The 24,023-nt window shown below is 36.2% G+C and overlaps 1 protein-coding gene across 4 annotated transcripts in view; it reads right to left on the bottom strand.

Annotated features, from left to right (window-relative positions):
- The window catches only part of PCGF5 (polycomb group ring finger 5), a 76,095-nt gene that overhangs the window by 10,860 nt on the left and 41,212 nt on the right, over positions 1 to 24,023 (bottom strand). For 3 of the 4 annotated variants that reach the window (XM_069796599.1, XM_069796598.1, XM_069796600.1), the window contains 7 exons: positions 15,794 to 15,890; positions 11,196 to 11,251; positions 11,014 to 11,073; positions 7,014 to 7,162; positions 5,549 to 5,647; positions 3,816 to 3,905; positions 1,824 to 1,883 (listed from right to left, as the gene is read on the bottom strand). In XM_069796599.1, the coding sequence (XP_069652700.1) occupies positions 1,824 to 1,883; positions 3,816 to 3,905; positions 5,549 to 5,647; positions 7,014 to 7,162; positions 11,014 to 11,073; positions 11,196 to 11,251; positions 15,794 to 15,890 (611 nt within the window). The remainder of the gene's footprint in view (positions 1 to 1,823; positions 1,884 to 3,815; positions 3,906 to 5,548; positions 5,648 to 7,013; positions 7,163 to 11,013; positions 11,074 to 11,195; positions 11,252 to 15,793; positions 15,891 to 24,023) is intronic. The other variant, XM_069796601.1, reaches the window with a different exon arrangement.

Genomic DNA, 24,023 nt, shown 5'->3' with positions numbered 1-24,023 from the left:
GGGATCCAGGCTACTCTGGTATTAAAAATTAAAAAAAAAAAATCACATCAAATTGCTGTCAGCTGATTTTCTGAGAGATGAGGGCTAACTTCTCCCCCAGATCCAAACGCCTCAACTTCAGATCTAGTGATACATTTTTATTAGTTTCTTATTAGTTTATTCGGCAATTCAACTGGTTGGATCCCTGAATTGGACAGAAGTGTTGTAGAATGGGAAGCAAGAGTGGGTGGGTTTCCAGAAAGTGCCATGGAATACCTGGACGTTCATTGCTGGAAGTGCTGTTTTACTAAATGTCTTATTTTTTCAGTCTGTCAGCATTTCATTTAAGCCTGATGTTTTCCTCTTAACTTCATTAGGATACTAGACATTTTCTATAGCATAAAACCCAGGAAAATCTTATTGTCTCAGGAGCTGTATGGGCTTAACTACCTCTCTGCCACAGGGCAGAGGAACATAGCTAATTTAAGGTTTTTTATTGCAAATTTGGAAATAAAAAGAATTATTACATAAGCTATAATTAAAACCAGAAATATTTTACTGCATCCTTCAAATGCAATACAGATGAACTTCAGTGACCAAAAAAGAAACATATCACTGCAGAGACCTATACAGGTTAATAAAATGATCACCAGAACTAAATGTGGTCATACTTGCTGGGGATTTACAAACTGGAGTGCAGAGAAATCACAACATAAACCCAGAGGTATTCCACAGTAGCAGGAGCATTTAGGAGAGAAGACAGGGAGCACCATGTGCAGTCTGCATGTGCAATTAACAAACATATTTGTAGTATCATAAATTACTTGGTCTCTGATTTTTTTGCATAGGATATGACTCCCATATTAATTAAATGCTATTGATTTCACATGTTTTTCACTTTGATTATACAAATCGTCTCTAAAGGTGCTCAAGTCTAATCGGAAGTGCACGCAGGCAGACAGAGCAGTCACCTCACTGAAATTGCCATGTAAACCAGTGAGGCTCAGTGTTTTTGCAAACAAAATTACAAAGCAACTGTACAAATCAAATGCCTTATGCTGGAACAATTCTAATTATTGAAGTAGGCATGACTGCAGTAGGTCACTCCCATCCATAGTGGGGAGTGACCCTCCCCGCCCTCTATCATCAACTTTAATTTTTTGCTCAAGCAAAAATATTATTTCAAACTTCCAAAGTAACTTTTAGATCTTAGTTCAAATGAAAATTCTCAATGAGGAAACTGAAATATTGTTTCATATAGGTATGAACTAGATTGATCGATGAAATTTAGAAATCAAATTCATTTTGCAGATTCTGGAGGTTTTGATTTGTTCTATTCTAGAGATAGGGCGTTGCTCCATTTCTAATTTTAAAAGATATGAAAGGAATACAGTATTAGAAAAACCTAACATTTCTTTACTCCATTAAAAAGAACACATGAATTGCCATAAGGAATTGAAAGCAACGTGGTCTCTCTTGATTCACACTCTTCAGTTTTGATCCCTTGTCAGTGACTGCCCAATGCTACTAATTAGAAGGATGAGATAGGAAGAGGTAGATAATCCTTCCAGACTGATGCAGCTATCAGCCTACAGAATGGTATCTCTCTAACAAAAAGATAAATGGCCTAATGTAAAGTAAAAGAAATCCCTAAACCTTTTGAATGGATTCTATTTATTCATTCAATAAAGCTTTCTCTGAAGGAATGAAAATGCTCAGTCCTTGCTCATAGAGTTTTAGCACTTTGTAGTGGGGAATTATAAAAACTCCACAACTTGGATTACAATTGAAGTGCTGACAGGACCTTAATGACTGTAGTATGTACAGTTGTGAGTGCCTCTTACCTGATAAAAAGTGCCATCCTGTGAGCAGACTTGCGAAGATGAGCAGTTCTGACACCGAAACTGCGAAGGAGATGATTTTCTGATCAGATAAGAGGCATCCACAGCTGGACATATACATTTACCATTTAATGTTTTGTTTTTTTTAAATTTTCAAATGTAAAGCTTAAAATGAATTTACTTATTTAAAACAAGAAAGACTTCTCCAACGAATAAATGGATATTTTCCCTTTACTAGTCTACCTCTTGTAAGGTCCACAGGTGTGCCAGTAAAAACTCATGGTGAATAGTACCAAAGATGGAGGTAATAGATTTACTTGATCTTCATCCAAAAGAAGAGGTTGTTAATTAATTACCATCACAACTTATAACAAGACCCAACACAGCTAGGAAAACAAAATCATAGAAGCCCAGATGTTACTGGATTTATTATCAACAGAATGTAATTTTTACAGGTTTTAATTTGTAATCTCTGACTTCAGGGGAGTGATTTAAAACTACACAAAGGAAAAGTTGAACACATACCTGACTATATTATGTGTATGTAAACACAACTTACAAATTTAATCAAGAGTTGTCAGCTCCTATATTCACTTAATGTTAAAACCTGTAGTTCTGAGATTTTTGAAAAATTTTAACAAGTACAAATAATGTCTTTTTTGTCAAGATGATAGTTACTGTTGTTTCCAAACCAATGCAAGTGCCAAAAGTCCATTTGTGGGCAGGGGCTGCAGGATTAAAAGTCATGAAAAAATTCCATTATCACTAAAGTTGTTTCCTTCAACACTTCCTAATAGTACAACCAATGCTAACAAAAATATAAGATGGCAAGCCAAACAAACACCCACCGGTTTCAAGGTAGTATTGGAAAAAATACTACTTAAAGCTCCCTTATTGGTGCAATATTGGGGTTTCAGCAATCACCAAATTTCAGTGCAGTATGACTTTCAAATTTAATGAAAACTTGCCTATATACATTACCCCCCCCTAATTCCTATCAAACTCTATCCCTCCCCCTTCCCCTTCAGATTAAGGTAAAACTTTAAGAGACTTGTGAATTGTTAACTCCACAGTGTGCTTAATCCTCTGTCTTCTCTGTGCCCCAGTGCTCTTTATTCTGAGTACTAGGAAGCTTAAAAAAAAAAAGAGTACAGAAAGTTTGGAATTTTCTACAGATCAGTACATTAACATATGTTAAGTGCTTAACCTTAGCTGCACTCCAATATAGCCTCCACTGGTAGTGATAGACAACAATTCTGCACATACTACAAAGCAATAGAGAGTGGAGGACAATCAACAGCTACACATGAACGAATGTACAAAATAAAGAGAAGAAATGGGGATATGACTTCTAACAAAAAAAAATTAAATATACAAGGCAATATAATAGCTACTAAATCAAACTGAATATCAGACCTGAAAAAAATGTCTTTTAATAAGTTAAATATTGCAATTCTAAATTATACACATGCAGCAAGGAAAACCCATTTAGCTGTGTTATCTGGATATTAGTGTTATACAGCGTATCTAAAAAAAATGGGTGTAGTATTAACAGAAACAGTAATAAAACAATTAGATTTCACCAATAATTTTTCAGTATCACTTTCAGTTTACTGACTGAATAAAACAGATTCTTAATAAAGAACCGCTGGATGCAGATTCCCAACTACTGCAAATCAAAAGGTCACTAAAAGCAAATTTGCAGAAAAAGAACAAGTGTTCGGGTTTTCAGATACTGAACTTAAAACTCAGAGCAGAACTTGCATGTAAATTTTGTATACTTGCTATTTTTAAGTTTCAGAATCTACACAATATATGTGCTGCTGGGTTTCACTCATACAGTTTAACACAGAAATCCAGAAAACATGCAAAATGCATTTTTAAATAAGGGTTTCTTGAAGGGCCACAGAATATATTTTGGACCAAGCTGTGAAAGCATGTATACTCTCTCTAATATACCAAAACATCCTTTATTAATAATATAACAGCATTTACGTTTTCGCCTCTTAGTCTCCATCTTGTCATATAGATGAATTCCATAGTATGATCCTTCCCCATGATTTCTCCATTGCATAGTACATCCAGCTTAAAATACAACAGAACAAACAGTAAGACAAAGGGATGCAAAATTTTAATGTCTAAATGAACTCCTACGTGAATCTCTGAGAGTTAATCCCTCAACCCCTATCATTATACAATAAATCCATCAGACATGTAAATCAAACCTGAATAAATACAACATGCTGACAATATGCTATTTTGTACACTAATATTCCACTTCATTTTTTCACTTTTGTGATTTCAATTAAGGTGTGGACAGAAGAAAGTCTGCTAAACTAGGTAGGAAATCACTAGTAGACAAACACTCGCTGTATTTATCAACACTACACAGTATTGTAGTATTGTACTATACAAGAGAAAGCCTCGTGCTGTATTTTGAAGGCCTTCTTGCTATGTCAACACTCTTTCAAACGCAAAGATACAAACCAGAAGTACTGTAATTCTAATCTTTAAAAAATAAATTATAATTAAAAAAAATAGTTTAAAAGTAACCATAAATTACAAGGAAAATGCACTTCTGAGTATACAAACATGACTGCTCATTGACCAAAGGCAAAGGAAAAAGAAAAGTAATGATCTTACTGTGAAAAATGACTGGTTTAAACTGTATTATAGCATCTTACTTCTACGCTCCACTGAAAATGTTTGACAATTCTTTCATTACTATAGTCATAATGCTTTTCTGTTTTTTAGAGGAAAAGAATGTCAAAATTTTGAAGTAAGCAGATACTATGTAACACAAGCCATGAAGGTGCCTGAGACAGATTAAATGAACATAATTAACAAAACCAAACGACATCAGAATGGCTGGTCAGCATGTCACAATACTGAGACAAACTCCTGTGTATAGCTCTGCAATAACCTAACTCAGCCCTACCTCCAACCAAAGCTGGGATGCTGCCATTTGTGCTAGAGGCAGGCTGCAGTTCATGGAGTCATTGACTCCTGTAAGAGAACTGGCTGAAGAAATAGTCTGTGCTGAGGTCAAAATTCCTGTATCCCTGGGAAGAGGGGAAGCAGAGGCACAAGTCTCACACTTTCCAGCTCCACCCCGCATCACAACTTCTACCTTGTTAGCAAATCCCCCCCAGGGAACAGTCTTGGCCAAGCTCAAATCACTCATGCAGCAAAGACCCTCTCTCCATCAAATTCCACCTATTTACAGAGAAGGTGCAAAAAAACTATATGCATTTTGAAAGATTCAGATGGTATTGCTCCTCATTTCTTCATAATTACTGGATAGTTTCTTACATCTAAAGAAAATGAAAATGCAGAGTAATTTGGTGTATGTCTAGTTGAGCTCTCCTTTTCCCCAGTAGCTACTACTAGCCCACAACTATATTAAGTGACTTTTTTATTAGCCACATGAAAAGTGAAAGCATTTGTTTTTTACATAAAAATACAAAAAACTAATGTATCTGTTCCTTCACAGGTAAGCAAGAAACTGAAGTTACTATAATTGTATGAAGTCTTTGATTAGCAACTTTAGTCAATGTGATAAAATGATCACTTCTCATTTAAGGGCAGAAAATATAACTTGGAATATTGAACAGTACTTAGTGATTGGGCTAAAAAAATATTCCTTAAGTTCAAATGTGATTAAATTTCATAAAAACCTAACACTTTGCATGGAAATAAAAACACAAGCATCGTTCTTTCAAATGTACCTCATAAGAACTTGGAAGTTTTAATTTTAAGCTGAGAAACTTTTTGATAGTTCCCACAGTCACTCGAGTAGAACAGCGGATAAATTTCTTCATTAAACCCTAAAGCAACAGCAACAAAACAGAAAAAGCATGTTAGAAATTTTGGAGCATTTAAGCAATCTTTAGTGCAAGAACAGCTGTAATTGATTTTTTTTTCAACCAGTAACCAATTTTACTGCACTCTCTTCTAATTCATAATGGCACCATAGGTTCATTTTTGTTCACTTTTTTTTGCAAAATTTACAAGATGACAAACAAATTCATTTGACCCATCTCTGGTTCTAAAGAAATTTCCAAAAGATACAGAAGGGACGAAAGAAAAAAACCAACCAAACCAAACACCAAAACCACCAAAAGTCCCAGAAGAACTTAAATAATCTAAGTCTCTGCGTTAGTAACACTGGGGGTCAAACAGATGTTACGTTCCTTAGAACTTCTTAGAATTTCTTCAGTCCTTGAGAGAAAAAGGAAGTAAAACCATCCTCAAATAATCTAGGTAAAATACAGGGAAGCTACAAACCTGAGATGTGATCTATTATCACAGATTCTGTGATCCAGAACCTAATAGTTTTGATTCAACAGGAAAGCTGGAAACCTGGGACTCCTACATGGTGATGGAGATACAGATTTCTTACTGTATATAGCATAAACAGACAGTGATAACACATACAAATGTTTTCTTGCCGAATCAAAACCTTCTTACTGTGTAAGAACTTCCAAAATTACACACGTAACATAGCACACAGAAAATATTTAGTATTTTTGAATTCTTGTCTTTGTAATTTAATAAAGCATTAAAATCTAAGTGGACTTCTAAACACTTTCTTCTAGACTCGATGCCATTAGATAATCCTCCCTTCAGGAATAGAAACCAAATATCCCTAATTCTTAAAACAGCAGTTAGCAGGTATTTCTCTACACATTTTACAGATGAAAGTGACCTGCTGAAGGCCACAGACAACACATCAGTGTCAGAATCAGGTTTACAGCTCAGAAGATCTGGATCCCAGTCATTCAGTGCACAACATATCTGGAAAGCAGCTTTGTGCTGGCATGATAAGACAGCAATCCTGAAAGTGTGAGGCAGCTCATCTACAGCTAGCTTTTTAAGTACCTCTGTGGTGTGCTGTAAACTGTTGTGTAATGCAGTTATGTACCATCAAGGCTGCAGACTACAAAACTATAGTCCATAAAAACACACACACAAAAAAATCCACTGTCATGAGTGGATTTCTGTATGGAACTGTATTTTCTACAAAATTCCAAGATGCATCGCAATGCCTCAAACAAAAGGACTAAATAGGCATGGAAGTGGAGATAGGTCACCACATTAAAGTTAATTGTTAATGGTTATAAAATTATTTGGTCCCTGTAAAATGCTGTTCTGCCAACAATAACAACAGCACAGACTATCTTTACTACTCACTTTGACTACATTATCTCCTGACTGCCCATTGTTGCGCAAACAGTCGAGGCAAATAGCAATCTGTGGGTCACTCCTGTGATAGTCTTTATCTTCTTCATTTTCATCACACTCCTCATCTACTTTGGGTTTATCAGCTTTTGGGCTTTCATCTGTAAAATATGAAGATCATATTATTTAAGTGTAAAATAATTAGAAGTCACAGTAGCAACAATCACATTTAAAGTAACACTTCATTTTCAAGAGCATAATTTTCTTCAAATTAACTTTATACAATTTTAACTCAGTGCATTCTTAAATTGATCAATTTACAAATCTCTGAAAACAAAGTTTTACTATTGAAATTTTAATGTAATATGCAAACAACAGATTTATATGTGACAGAAAATAATTAGTCTGATGGACCACTAATGGTTATGGCTGTCTACTTCTGTCTGTGTCCAGTGATCAAAACCCTGCAACTGTGCATCCATCAAAATCACTCAACAACATAAACCGACATAAACTACTCTGTGGTGTGGCAGTTCACTGCCAAAAAATACTGCTTTTAAATAAACAGTTGAATAACTAATCCTGACACTTGTATATCAAAGTAACATGGGCAATCAATATTAACTGTCTGCCGCAATAACCCAGTGGAGGCAAGTTCCTGAAACATTATCATGAAATAAACTAAGGGAAGATAAAACTTAAATTTCATCCACTTTTGATCTAGTCTAAGTAATGTCATTGTAAAAACTTCAGGTGTCTCTCTCCAGAAGGATTTTATAACTAAATAGCTATACAGTTACTTATTCACCTTTAAAAACAAAAAATATAAGAAAAGAGGAATGGTCCCCATATTCTTTGGCAGAGTGCACATATCCTATATAATCACATGTACCATGTTATCTCTCTTCACTGATGCTGTTACATGTTCTATTGATTCCTGGTTTAAAAATTTAACTCTTCGGAAAACGTACCACCTCCTACAGTTTTCAAAGGTTTAGCATAGTTGAACACTGGAATGCTAAGACTAGCAAGTACATCTAGATAAGGCCACAATGTATGTAAATAATAACCATACAATGAACCGTAAAATGGAGTAATTTTTACAGATTTGGAATACAGTAAACAATAACTTTATTATATACATTTGGGGTTTTTTCTGTATCCCCAGATACAGGCTGCTCTCTGTTGGAATAAAACATTATCACAAGGAAATTGAATAAGCTACATTCGCATTTCCTGAAAAACTTTCAGATCACATTTTGCTGTTTTCCTACACTTACCACAAACTTTTGAAATCATTTAGAAGAGTTAAGATGGGAAGATAGAATGAAAACTTTAAGAAATATCAAGCTATGCCTAAGTTTCTAGACACAATAATTAGTTCATTTTGTTCAGTTTACATATTCAAGATGAGTTTTAAGCTATACTTATTACTTTTCTGTCTTACAATTTTGAAGTATTTTATAATTATAAAAGATTTGTCCACAAGTCCCTACTAGCTGTTGACACATTTAGCTGAATGTCTATCATACATACATTTTGTTCCTACTATCTTGCTATGAACAGAATTTACAGTATCAAACTACAGATTATTTTTTTTCTTTTTGTAATCAAGCAGGTGCAGTCTACCTGTCACAAGCATTTGTCTGAGGAGTCTGCCTACAATTCACAGATTCTTCGGCAAGGCAAACACATCCACAACTTTCAACCATTATCACTGCTGAGTAATGGAGGAAGATTTAGTTATGCAGTTTGGAAAGTCTTGAAAGGCAAACGAACTACAGAAGTAGGGAAATTAGCAAATTTCCAATCATAAAATCATTCCAGAAACAGGTACACACACAAAAAATGTCGCATCTTTCAAGGTGTTCTGATAGAAATTCAAATGTTCCTCCGTGTAAACGGCACCAGATTGTTTACTAAAAAATCCTTGTAGATATTAGAATTAATGATGTTTGTATAGGCAGACTCCAGAAATCAATGTGATGGTTCATTAGAGGCATGTTATTAAAGTTCAATATGATAGAATTTAAAAAAGAAAAAAAAGAAAAAGAAAAAAGAAATTTTAATCTCACCAAAATGGACACGGTGTTCTCCAGGTCAAAAGCACCAAGCCAAGAACAGAAGACAGGAAAACCAAACCAACACCCCACCCACCTCCACACCTCTTTCCTTAAGGTGTAAATTGGTGTCTTTTTTTTTTATCATCTTTCTTGCAAACCTTGGAAATTGTCTACTTCCTGTGCTTTTCTCAGATATTCAACATAAACCTGATTGCCAGGGAGTGAGTCAATGTAAAGCTGTTTGCCCTCTGCCTTTTCCAGTTCAGACTGGAGAGGATCAATAAAGATTTTTTTCTCTGTACCACAGCATGTTTCCTATCATCATCCACCAATTCTCTCTAGTAACCACTCTCCTAGAGGAGTCACCCATGCCTGAGATATGCTTTGTTGTTTGGGTTTTGTTTCTTTTTTTCTTCTGCTGTGTGAAAATTTTAAGTCCTGGGATTTTTTTACAGATCTTAGATGCTATGGTTGGGAACTGTGTTGTGACCTGTGGTACAGGACATAAAACTGAAGGACTCTTTTAAACTAGATGGACTATTTGATGGCAGGGCATGGTATTGACAACTGAAACAGTGCCTTTTACTGAAATAATTCTCACCAAATAATTTATTCTCAGGCAAGATTCTAAATGCTTGTTTATGGCAGAAAATAGTTTAAATGCTCATAATTTGTCTCAATGAGTTGCCACAACTTTCAAATCGTTTGTAGAGCCAAATTTCCATAGCCCAAGGATACAGTCACCAACAGAGCTGGATACATCTGTAGCTACTTAAAAGTATATTTTGAGAGTTAGAGCATTCCTCCAATTCACAAAACAATACAATCACTCATTACACTTAGTAACTGATCTCCATTAGGTTTACCATTAAATTATGGGAGGAAGGTAAGAACCAGAAGAATAAATTGGTTAAAAGTAAGTCACATTCGACAAATTTGCAAATTATATGCAATTTTTTTCTATCTATGTATATAGCAGAGAACAATTTTCTAAACAGTCAGCAAATGTCTATATTTCATAAAAATATTTTCTAAGTATTTTTAAAACTGAATAGGTATACACTACACAGTATGTTGTAGTAAACTAATATAATTTCATCTAAACTGTCCCGCAGTTCTTCATTTAATTATGTAGTAGAGAAAAGACCCTTGTCCCTTATAAGTGATGCCAAATGCAAATCAACAAAACCACTGAGAAAGGAAATGAAATGTTATGAAGTTGAAAAGAAGATATTATGAACAACTGAGTGCAGAAGAGTATTGCAAGACATTTACTTGACAGTGATCCTTTACTAAAAACAGCTATTTCTTTAGCCTAGCAGAGCTTTCAAAAAATTCTTAAAAATGCCCAAATCAAATAGGCTATGGTATCAAAACCTTGATGTCAAATTAAAAGGGCATAAAAACAGTTGGATGTAGTCCTCACTTAGCACCTAATACTGAGCTCTCAAAGTTCATGGGTCAACTACAAAAAAAAAAAAAAAGAAAGAAAAAAAGCAAAAGCATTTTGGAATCTATATAAAACAATTGTTTGGCATGTGTGGAAAACTGTTTTACTACTTGTCATAACTAATTCTTGACAACCTCCTACTTAACAGCTGGTCAAATTCAGTAACAGAAAATAATCTGCACAAAACTCAAGTAGTTCTGCATCTTGCTGTATTAAGAAAATTAAGAATTCAAGTGGAAAACTGCATGAGTGTTGAAAGTGAGAGCTTAGGGAAATGCAAATAAAAATAATTGTAAAACAGTTAGTGTCTGTAAAACAACTGGTTAATAGATAAGCAGCAGTACATGAAGGGCCAGACTACATTTACATAGATTTGTTATGAGTTTCTGTAGTATCTTTGAATTCAGTAAGAACAACGTACATGCATAAGTGTTTGAAGAAACAGGGCTTAATGAGCAATGTTACTTAACATACAGATGAGAAGAAAAAAAATCATCACCTTGTCCATTTTCTTGAGGTTTGTTTTTCTTCCAAAATTCGATCTCTCGCTGCAGTTCCTCTAGTTAACATCAAAGAACAGTAATGTGAATTTTTAAATCAATACTACAGGTATATAATTAGAAATAGCCATATTCCCTCCATCAGCCCAAACAGGTACCCAAAACCAAATGAGAAACTTACGTTCTCGAAGACCAGGCACCAGCTTAAATATAATTTCCTCTAAGGTGTTGTCCAGCCTTTCAAAGGGAAAAAATACATTTCACATTAAGTAGAAACTAGCATTTTAAATATTTTTAGCCTTTAAATAACAAAAACTTTTGAATAATAAAATTAAATGAATACTTCTGGCAAATAATACATCCTGCAATAACCAGTTAATTTTAGCTTGAGAGACAACACGCATTAAAGCTTATCTCAACCACTTCTTGAATGGATTTCTTTTTAAAATAACCAAGGAATTTATTTTTTATTGTATAAAGACAAAAATGAAGCAAAAGAGAAAACCCATTATACTCTAAAATTTTCATTGTTTTAATTTGTGTTACATGCAAACAATTGTATGACTAAAAGGAACAAACTGGAAAAGCAGTATCCAATTTTAAGGTCCAGGTCATGAGTAGTAAGCACGAAAATTATAAACTCCATTATCATATTAAGTGTTCAAGTGCTTTGTTAATAAGACTGTTATGAAAAACTGAACAGACTATTCCGTACTCATTACAACACAGACAAACCAGTCTTTGCAAGATAAAGAAGACCACAGAGCACCCATGCAGCTCTGGCTAGACAGTTCTCGGTACCCAACATAATTCATTTAAACTATTTAAATCTGCCTTGAGTTTGTCTACCAGACGACAGTATGCAGCACAGGCATGTCCTCTGATATCCTGATATTCATGCCAGAAATAGCTATTACAGTCCCTTCCAGAGGACCCAGTGCATTTACCGTTGTTGCTGAAGCTAAAATATTTTTCTTGCCTTTTCTCTGAATTTTACCTACTCTCCTATCCATTTAATTTATCATCCACTTTCTAGTTCCACTTCCTCTCTCCCTGTCTCACTTATCCTTTGTTTTCCTGTCTCTCATTCTGTTTCCTTTCCCCTTCTCTCCTCTGCCCTCGACAGCTGCTCTTGCAAACAGTAACTCCCACTGTCCACAGCCTAAACAAAAACCCATGGCAAAACAAAGTACTAAGTAATACGGCCAGAGAAATAAGTACCTTGACATTCAGTCAGAAGCTACAATACAATAATTGCCTTTGGCATATTTTTAATTGCCTTAATTCTTCATCTCAGTAATGATATATATCTCTCTTTATACATATATATTTACAAATATACATACGTGTGTGTACATGTTATTAATAATAAGCTATAGGCCTGTTATAAAACATATGACTGTTCTCTATCTTTTGTTCACTAGCAGCAGCAAAGTAGGAAGAAGATGGAACGATTTTATTGTTGAGAAATGCCTAAAAGCCATTTTAATAGATAACAATTACCTTCTTAAAATAAATATATGAGCATTCCAGGTTCTCTTCTTTACCGAATTTGTATTTGTAATGGAAAGTTTACAATTAGACCTATTACCTAATCATCTTGTTCTGAGACTAGTTCCCTGTGTTACCATTCAGTTCATGGAGGCAGTCATACCATAAGAAAATTCATGCTTAAGCTACATTTTTTAATTGCTTCTTCTTATAAGGACAAAAAAAATCTCCAGCAAGTGAAACAGACCTCCCCTAAAACAAAGAAGCATAGAGAGTACTTTCTCACAGATAAGAAGGAAACCAAAATCATGGGATGTCTGAGCACTTAGCTTCTGATAGATGACAATACAGGTCTACCTTTCCAAATGGTATGTTATCTCTTCTAGCCTCTCCTATCAATATCTAATGCAACTAGATGGTACTGCTTTCTACGAAGTTGCCACAGCAGAGCACTGGGAGCTTGGGAACCTGTCTTGGAAATGGAATCCATTTCACACTGTAAGAAAGCTCCAATCTTCATAACATATTAAGAGAAAAGAAATAAGGACTTCAAAAGAGAACATCACTACCTTAATTCAAAATCCCACTAACCATTCCTCAGGATGGTATGATACATCTGTTTTTTCTACATTTATTTTTGAAAATTCCCACTTAGCACTTTCTAATTTGTCTTCAATGGCCCAAAACAAATGTCACTGGTAATGCTAACATCACAAGAAAACCAGCATACTTAGCAAATTTACGATGCTAGCAGCAAGAACTGGCTTCATAGTCTAGTCAATTCCTTTATTTTCTTTCAGAAACTAAACAAAAAAGAGCTATTTCATCCTTATGAAGCATAAATACTAACCAATACTTTAAAAATGCAGAAAAAATAACACTTATCTGATCTTTAAGTATAGGGAAACTAAACTTAAACTATAGGGGAAAAAACCAGGAAATTATAAAAAGATTCTCAATTTCAGATGCTTCTTACAATGTTCCTATTATCCATGCCTATGAGCACTCTAACAAAGATTTGTATTTCTGTGACTTGCATCAAACCCATTCCAAAATGAAACTACTTGACATAAAGTTGGTCTCAGTCAATTAATATACTTCCTGTTAATGCTGAAACAAGAACATTAATATTTTAGACACACCTCTTTCCACTCCCACATCTTCCAACCTCCAAACCAGAACATATAGAAAGAAGAACCAAGCATTTATGTCAGCTTTGTATAGTTTCTTTTTTCACCTCTTCTATAATATTGAATGACTTATAAGATCAAAGCTACTCTCTGATAACTGCTAATTATCTGAAGTGAGGCAAACAAAGACTATCACTCAGGAAAACTTGCATCCAAAGCAGCACGCTACCAAGAAAAAAAGAAGCCTGCCTTCATGGTATAACCAATGCAGACCCTATTGAATAGTGATGATGCAGAATTCTGCTAGATCAGGAAAGGGAATTCTAGAATTTAACACTCTTCCTAGATTTTCATTTTAGAGCTCAGTGTTGAATTTCAGACTTAGGCTTATAGTTTCAACAGACCCTAAGTGCTGCCCACTAAAAGATACATTTAAAAAACTCACATAGTTATGAAGGTATTCAGAATTCAGTTTATAAAGTAGTTTATAAGGTTTATCTGAAAGATCTCAGTTAAAAAATACTATCCAGAGTGTTCAACATAATTTCTCAGAAAATGACTGCATTCTTGAGCAATGATGGGGCTGGTATCTACAGTCAGAGTATAAGACATGTATTAAGTTATGCAGGAAACATCCCAAAAAGATAATTCCATTACACTGCTCGTGCTCTTCTGCTTATTAGTTTAACAAATGTTTAAGACTGTTTCATAAAATACAACCAGCAAACTGCTAGCTATATGCAGTTTGTTGCCAAATAAACCCAATGACTATAAAAGGAGTTTCGGGAAATAATTGCAGAGAAAATAGCTGTTCCCACATTTTTGGCTTAGGGTCTCAACTTTTCTCACCCTTCCATCATTTCCTGCTTAAAGCACAGTATTCATTTACTAAACATCTACTAGATGTTTCAGAAAATGCATTTTTCAGCTCCTATGAAATGGTCCTGTCAGAATAAAAGAAATATTTCTAAAATGCTTTTGTTTTCAGCTTATTAGTACCTTATGCACTCTGTATAGCATCTTCTGTTATGGCTGACAGCGCCTCAGACACTGACAGGAGATCAGAAAAATACTTATGGTAAATACCTACATAAACTCTTTTAGCCCTACACTTCCAAAAACCATTCAGATGATAAAGGCTTCAGCTAATAACACCCTTTAGAGTTGCTGAATTTAATCTCTCTCACCTATCCTCTTGGTATATAATGGAAGCATGAGAATTACTATGCACACACATATCAGTCAAAAATCAAAGAAAAACATGACAAATTGTAGCAAACACAATGACATTAGGAAATAATACCATCACTAGTATATTCCAGATGTAAATATTTATTTTAACATTGATGTAAGAGTATTTCTTCGTAAGTTCTCAACAGTATTACAAACTAATAATATTGGAGGGTTAAGGGGTGAGGGAGTGTTGGGAGTGAGGGCAGGGAGTGGATTCATCATTTCAGGAAAACATGAAGTTCTTCCACTTATGATGACATTTCTTGATTTCTCTGTACTATACTTGTAGGATGGCTATCACCTTTGTTTCAACATAACGTCACTAAAAGAGAATCCAGAATTTCAAGAAAAATAATCGTTTAAAATAGATGAGTTATTGTGATATAAAAAATGCAAACTCTCAAGAAAGGGTATTTTTAGTGTCAAAACTTTCTTTCGTGAGTGTCTTTTCATTAATCTGACAGCAGATTTCAATTCAGATTGGTAGATCTACGCCCTGGAAAACACTCAGTTATGTGCATGATTCATTTTCTACATTGCTCTAAGAAGAAAAGAAGTTGCATGCAGTTTGGAATGCCCTAAATCATTTGAAAAAAGAAATTTTAGAATTTAATTTCATGTAAAGAATAAAAGGTATCTGGTTCATTTATTTGTTTAATACAGGTATTAAAATATTTATTTTAATTTGTACAATAAACCCAGTCTTTCTGTGTGTTTCCCTTATCTTTCCTCCTTTTATTATATCTGAAAAAACTCAATTTACAATTTACTGTGAGATTAGAAATTGACAGAATCTATGGCCAAGAACAGTTGATATATTATACAAATAAGCTAAAAAATTAATTCCCTTTCAGGATAAAGATATTAAGATTTTGTAAATTTTTTGTTCTTCTATTTCAGCAAATGTTGTGCAATGTCATCTTACCTTAACATTTCTAGTGGATTGGTCTCATGCACTTGGTTGCCACACCTGGGGCAGTCATTGCTGTCTTCAAAGTGTTGAACAATACAAGTCTTACAAACTGAGGGGGGAAAAAAGAAAAAAAACCTTAAGATCTAAATAATATTGCTTGAACATGACCTAATGATGCCAGCTAACTACTTCATGCATCAAAGATAAAAGACTATTATTTTAAAGCAAATAATGACAATGTATCTTATCCACTTCTTGCTCCTCAAAGCCATAGCTAGTTCTGCTCTGCCAAGACACTGAGTTCAGCAGCACAGGTTAGACAAGCGCTGCTTTAAAGTATGGAATATTTTTACTACTTAGAATTCTCCCAGCATCATAAAATGCAAACCCCATACCACGTAGCACAAGTAAAGAGCAGGTTCTGAGAAAGTGCATGCTGAGGAGCTCTAGCCCAGCAGAGACAATCATCGCTTCAGATGATCTGAAAATGACTTACGCACATTATTTTCTTTCTAGCAGTGTTGCTGGCAGCTGAAAATAGTGTTGTAAATACTTATAGTAAGAGAAAAGTTCACAGAAATTGTACACAGGTTCGAAGTGGCTATGCTTCCCTTTTGACACAGCACCTTGAAAAGCTATGACAGAACTAACAGTAAAAATTTAATACTTGAATCTTATAATGAAAAATCAGGATCATGACCATGGCAAGTATAAACAAACCCAAAACAACAATACGAATTTAAAATCCAATAAACTGAAATTAAACTAAAGAAGGTGCTACGCTACTGTTGCTTCCAAATGATTAATTGCAGACTGTAGATTTTACTGCCATTAATAAGAAAATGGAAGCCAAGCTGATGAGAACAAATATGCCTGCTATTATTACTGCATTACAACATTCCGGATGGAGATAAACTCTATCCTCTGTTTATTATTACTTCACCTAAACTGAAATGAGAACTGCAAATTCATCAGTAAATGGACTGAAAAAATAAATGGACTGCTGCAATTGCAATATGCTTTCTGCTGAAACACTGTAATTTCTTTCATCAATTACCTAAAGAACTAAGAGTACCTCTAAACAAGCTGGTAAATCCTAATTATATGACACTCTTTAAGGAATCTTGAAGTTCCTTTAACAAACGTCACCTAACAAGCAAAGCCCGCATTTATCTTTGCCTTAGTATGCTCAGAAGAGTTACTACGAATCAGCTGAAGCTGATAGTGCACACACATTAAACCTCCACGTAGGTGTTTCTTCCGACTGCTTTACGTTAACTTCATAGCTTTGGTTGAAATTGCAATGAACTTTCCCCTTTAAGTCCGACGGGCAGACTTCAGAGCTCTCGGGCTGGCTCTTGGCGCTCTCCCCAAGCTAAATGGCTCCAGCAGTGCTGGGTGCAGGGCAGATTTCCGATGATCTGGTAACACAAGCTGAGGAAGCCCACAAGTCCAGCCAGACAAGCCCGGTAAGTGGGGCGCAGTGCTGTCCTCTGCACACGGGGACTCCAAAGCAGCCGAGAGCACTGATGCTGAGAGCACCTTTCAGCCCTCAGGATACGAGTTAATTTTTGCTTAACCACAAGTTGGGAGGTATTTAGCGCTGGCATACAGATGCAAGAACTGGTAATCACAGAACTCTTCTTGTATCACAGATCTTTTATAATTTGTTAAAACTGCTAGACTTAATCGATCTTTGCACATGCATTCCCTAACACTTCCACCGCGTAAGAAGTCTAGTACAGAGGAGCAAATGTAATGTTCTCTACCTACAACCTTTCTTCACTTTTCTATATGCTTTTTGTAACTAAAACAACTCCTAAAACTAAACATTTTGCTACTACACTTACAGAATACGAAGAATTTCACCACCCACCAAGAGCCCTCATGCCAGCCCAACAGAGCATTTAAGAACACACTTAAATTAAAACACAAGTCTGAATAACTGTTAAAATATATGTAGTTAAGATTTCTATAATCTCTCCTCAGTAGTATGACGGAGAATCTCCTCTAGGACTGAAAATAACAGAAGTTATCCTTGAAATTGAAAAGATATGAAGATTCTCAGCTCAAAGTTTTTCTTAAGACGTAGTGCCTGCACATGTTCAGCCCAGGAGCAAACATCACAAGGTGGAATTCTTTAGCTGATCAGTAGCTTCTCAGCCATCCCAGCTTCCATAACTATGTGAACTATCTTTCCTTCTGTCACCCACCTGAAATACAAAGACGCACAGGGAGCAACTGAAGGCATAGTTCAGTTCCTTTACTAATCAAAACCCAGCCACATACACACAATGATAGAATAGGGAAGAGGCAGAGACAGTAAAATATATACAAAAACCACCCCTCCAAGAATATCAATCACCATTCTCTTTTCTTAAGTTAATGCACTAGCTGGATAAATGTTAGAGCTTTCTGATTTCAACTAGCTATGCCAAGATTAAATAGATGTGGGATTTTTTTCATTTCTTTGCCTACATCTATTATATGCATTTTCAACTGTGTTGTTTGCTTTAGATATCACAGTTAATTTTTTTTGCGCTTTACCTTAAAATGGTTTAAGTTTTGTAAGAGTTTATAGATAAGAACACGATATTGCTCACCAAAAGGTGTCATGAATCTGATCCTGGTTCTAAGCACAACTTCCAGCACCTTCAAAGGTAACTGAGTGTACCCTCATTTAAGGCACACAGCCCTGGAAAGGAAGGGTGTTGTACAGTAACATGTAATAAATAAAAAGCCCTCTCACATGTAGCTAGATAACAGGGTGCATGCTTGGTCCCCTGAGGTCAGGAAGTGTCACAAGTGGGTCTCAGAGTCACAGATGAAGAAGCAACATCACTTTCCCAAAGTTTCACTTTTTGAACAGACATAATGGTCTGTAAAAACATGTACTAAGGAACAAATAGAAATCCTACAGGTGCCCAGACCTGAATTACTTGCAAGCAGCCAACAATGCCATTCAAGTGCACAGACAGAATTTCATTAGCTGGCCAAACAACATAATGTAATATTCTCCAAAAATGTTCTCGCTTATCTTCAAACTCTAATTACTGTACCTTTACTTTTCTGATACTACCAGTAGTCCTGAAAATTGTCCAAAAAAAATGGCTCTGGCTAAATCACGAGCATGCCACGTCATTTAAATTGAAAAAAACCAACAGCCAATAACACTAATTAATACAAAATTCTGATACAGTGTTCATGAGAAAGCTAGGATGAAGTGAGCTTTTCTTTCTGAAATAGGCCATCTGAGTATCATGCCATTCATTTATCTTGCTCTTGAGAAGTGAAAAATGAGCCAATCATAAAAAGGTCCTACTCTAAACACATGACAGGAAAATCAAAACAGAAGACAATGTGGCACAAAACCATGATGGAGAAGGCTCTTTAATTGATAGTAATACCTACTGTAATCACTGTAAAAAATGAAAATGTTTCAAACAGAAGACCGCATGCAGACATAGTGGCTAAACTGCATTTAAACTTATTCATTTAAGCAACCCAGAATTTTTTAGAAAGAAGACAGTCTAGTGTATTGGTTTGCACGGCAAGGTTTTGGTAGCGGGGGGATTATGCGGGTGGCTTCTGTGAGAAGCTGCTAGAAGCTTCTCCTACATCCAACAGAGCCAACGTCACCCAGCTCTAAGACGGACCCGCCACCAGCCAAGGCCGAGCCCATCAGCGATGGTGGTAGCACCTCTGTGATAAATGTGATATTTATGTTAAGAAGGAGGAAAAGTTGCTGTGCAACAGAAACAGCAGCCAGAGAGAGGAGTGAGAACGTGTGAGAGAAACAACCCTGCAGACACCAAGGTCAGTGAAGAAGGAGGGGGAGGAGATGCTCCAGGTGCCAGAGCAGAGATTCCCCTGCAGCCCATGGGGAAGACATGGTGAGGTAGGCTGTCCCCCTGCAGCCTAGGGAGGACCCCACACCAGAGCAGGTGGGTTCCCAAAGGAGGCTGTGACCCCATGGGAAGCCCGCGCTGGAGCAGGCTCCTGGCAGGACCTGCGGATCTGTGGAGAGGAGCCCACATTGGAGCAGGTTTTCTGGCAGGACTTGTGACCCCGTGGGGGACCCACGCTGGAGCAGTGTGCTCCTGAAGGACTGCACGCTGTGGAAGGGACCCATGCTGGAGCAGTTTGTGAAGAACTGCAGCCCGTGGGAAGGACCCACGCTGGAGAAGTTCGTGGAGGACTGTTTCCCATGGGAGGGACCCCACAGTGGAGCAGGGGAAGAGTGTGAGGAGTCCTGCCCCTGAGGAGGATGAAGCAGCAGAGACAACATGTGATGAACTGACCGTAACCCCCATTCCCCGTCCCCCGCTCTGCTTGGGGCAGGTAGGTAGAGAATCTGGGAGTGAAGCTGTGCCTGGGAAGAAGGGAGGGGTGGGAAGAAGGTGTTTTAAGATCTGGGTTTATTTCTCATTACTCTACTCTGATTGGATTGGTAATAAATTAAATTAATTTTCCTCTGGTTGAGTCTGTTTTGCCCGTGACGGTAACTGGTGAGTGATCTCTCCCTGTCCTTACCTTGACCCACGAGCCTTTCATTATATTTCTCTCCCCTGTCCAGCTGAGGTGAGGGGTGATAGAGCGGCTTTGGTAGCACCTGGTGTCCAGCCAGGGTGAACTCACCACATTTAGAAAAGGAAATATTGCCATGAATGCAAGTAGTTAACATTGTTGAAAATCATATCTTTCCCATTCATTAACAGAGGAGATGTCTTCTTCCTATTTATCAAAAAAAATCAGGACACTTTTGGGGCATGATTCTTCTATATTATTGAACTAGAGAGCATCAAAGCAATCAAATGTAGAGATATTAGGTCTGCGTGAAGTAAACCAAAGGACTAAATAGGATTAACCTATTAAATCCGATGGCAAATATAATTAAAGTCTGAAACAAGTCCTAGAATAAGCGCTTGGATGACTTCAATGAGAATGAAAATAACCATATTCTGTCCAAGCTTCTCAAGGAAGCTGTGAAATATGCTACTGTCAATTGAGCTCTTCAACAGCAGCACCCGATATCTCATAATCCTGGTACCTGTATTGTGCTGAAGGTGGAGATGATACAGTACTTCTGTCATGAGAAAGCATACAGATTAGTGGTGGGTGATGACAATACTGATGAGAACCACAAGGTTAAGAATCATCTGCTATCTCAGAAATTCCATTAGTTGAAGAACCTCATTTTAAAGAGTGTGGAGGAAAAAAGGCTGAGAAGCTAGTATGATGATGAAATTGTGAAGTCTAACACAGTTGTGAATAATGGCCATATGGAAATTCAGCTGAAAGTTGCTGAGGTAAGTAACATAAGGGTTTGGTTTACTGTAGACCTTTTCTGACTTGACTTCATAGAAACTGAGCTTAGGGATAACCCTTTTTTCAATGGAGAACTGCAAGTGAGATGGAGTTCCTCTTCTGCTAACTCCTATAATAAAGGAAGGTGTTGGTATATTTGAGGTTTTTTGTAAGCCTCCTGTCCAGTAGAAACAGCAACATCTCTATGGAGTCAGTCTGTCTAACCTGACACCAATTTTAAATGATTGATAAAGAATAAAAAAATTGAAAATATGGTATAAATGTAATTGGCATTGGTCAATATTCATTCTGGAACTGATAAGCCTAACCCCTAACCTTCTCTTATTTGGGAAATTTTTAGCAATGGAGACTAAGAGGATTAGCACAAAAATTCTTCAAAAGGATTACCAGTGGCTTCATATCAATACGAGAGTGGTTTCTTTTTTTCTGTAAGCAACTAGTACCAGCCTCCTTCAGAAAGCATTTCTCTGTGTTTTAAGAAAGCTATGTCTGAAATTCTTAGAAGAGAACTTAATTCCCTTCACTTGCTCTTGGGATCTCTGCTCCATTCACGTCAGAGAAGTTCTCAAAGTCTGTGATGAGATGACACTGATCTGACTGCTTTGAAAAGGACTCACTCATTTGTCTTAAAAATACATTTTAAACTTGGCTTTGCTAGGCTTTTTGTTTGTTTTCCAAACCAAAGACAAATAGGGCCTATCTGAGCCATGGCTTTCATTTACACCTAGAAGAAATTTGAAATTATTACTGTTCAGAAGAACTCTATGCCACAGGGCAGATAACTAACGTACTTATTTTAAGTCAGATGACTGACTCCCCAAAACCTCCCAAAAACTAAACACTGCTAAACATAAAGCCTGCTAAAATCCACAATAACATAACTTGAAGAAATATTTATCATATAAACCAATCTATGGAAAGGAACTAAATTCTTCAGACTGAATATATTCATGTGCTCTCTTTATACCTTTTTTTGAGAGATGGCACCCTTGGAAGCCATGTGTGGTCCAAGAAAGGGACTAATGATTAACGAAGGGCTTAATATCCAGTGTAAGAGAGGTCTCTGAGTAGAATATGTACAGACAAAACATCACAAGGAACCAAGAATCTTAAGCCATTCCTATATGGGTGTGTTCCCTACTCCAACAAACATACAGATCTGGATCAGGTCTTTGTGCAGCCAGCTCAAATCACAAGGTCATCTTATACCATGGAACACCCCTTAAAATTGTAAATCAATAGTGTAGTAATCTAAAACAACTTTTGCTTTTTCTCATGTAAACCTATGATGCTATGACGATTTGCCTGTCAAAACTAAATGTGATTTACCGATAATGTAAAAGTATAAAATACACATAAATTCTAGCACTCAAGAATAATGAACTGATATGTGATACTCCTAGCATGAGTAGGATCATCAACCAGTATTTTTAGATATGATAGGTATAATCATCCTCTGTTATTCTCAATGTAAAACACTGAACAAAAGCCTATCACTTTGAAGTTTCAGAGAACAGGATACAGGCTAAGTATTGGGTGAAAAGGGTAGGGAAAGAGGGAATCTTTAAACACAATTAAATTACAGATATATTTAATTCACCACCTATGGGGAAAAAAATAATAATAACGAAAAAAACAAACAAAGCCACAAACCAAAAACCTTTAATGCTTCCGGTACAGATTAACAAAATGACGTGGTTTCACTTGCTTTACTGTAGGTCACAGTGTGGCAGCAAACAGGCACAAGAAAACAGCTAACAAAATGTACACAGTTTGCAGAATTTTGAGGTATGTGCTACACATGACAGTGAAATGAGGACCTGAATTTCATGGTTGTACTACGACACTTCAGATGAGGCACAACAGAAGTTAAATGCACATAAGATGATTTACTAGAGCTGATAAAAGTACTTGTGTGACATATGCTAATTGTCTGGCAACCATAAATTACTACACAATGCTACATTTTCCAATACAGAGGTATCTGGTTCATGCATTCTTTCAGATCTCTGTAATCAGCTGAAAAATACAGATACAAGTGTCAGGACTGTGCTGTATGTCATCTTACGCAAACAAAAAAAAGTACGTATCTTTTATTTTTAAAATGCTAATTAACAAGGTACCTAAATAAAACTTCATATTGCATTTTTTAAACAAAATATTTTACAAGAGAAAGTTTAATTAGTTAATTGCGGGACAAATTCTTTGTCAGAACTCATCCTTTGAAGTCTTCCAAGGATCTCCTCTCTCAAAGTTAATCACTCTTTGATCCAGTGAGCAAAGGAGGGGCACAGGATACACACAGCTAGTGGAACATCAAACCCATCTCACAGAGATGTAACAAGTCATTTGGTATGTTTAATGAAGTATTTAATTAGTATCTATTAATTAGTATTTAATTAGCTATCTTAAACCTGCCTTAGAAGCACTTACTTTTAGGGAAAGTGTCTGCATAAAAACAGGACAGAAAACTTTAATATACTTAACCATCCTTCTCAGAAACTATACATGTGAGACTACTCCACTGTCAATTACAATTACCAGACAGAGTCAGACTGGATTCGCTACTGTTAAAAAGTAGCAATAATTTCAGTACATGGTGATCAGGAAAGACTTTCTGGGTTGAAATCTTCTATTTCAAAATAAGACAGATCTGCTAACCTTTAAGACCTGCTACATGCCATTGTCTGCAGCTTTTGCAGGAAAAGAAGTATGAAAGTAGCTCAGCTTGCTTGTCTGCAGGTGGGAAATTTTGCTGCAGTAAAGTTCTTTTGGGATGTCCTGGTGAGACTGGAAGTTTTTAGCAAAATCTGAAAAACACTCTGGTTGCAAGATCAGTGGTTTGATATTGAAAACTACATCACTGGTCATTTTCCTGCATGGAAGGACTTTTCTGAAAGTTTCTAGACTGCAT

This window comes from Haliaeetus albicilla, chromosome 11 (genome assembly GCF_947461875.1).
Source record: "Haliaeetus albicilla chromosome 11, bHalAlb1.1, whole genome shotgun sequence".
Lineage (NCBI taxonomy): Eukaryota > Metazoa > Chordata > Aves > Accipitriformes > Accipitridae > Haliaeetus > Haliaeetus albicilla.
Note: the sequence above shows the minus strand (reverse complement) of the source record. Positions and strands in the feature narration are given on the sequence as shown.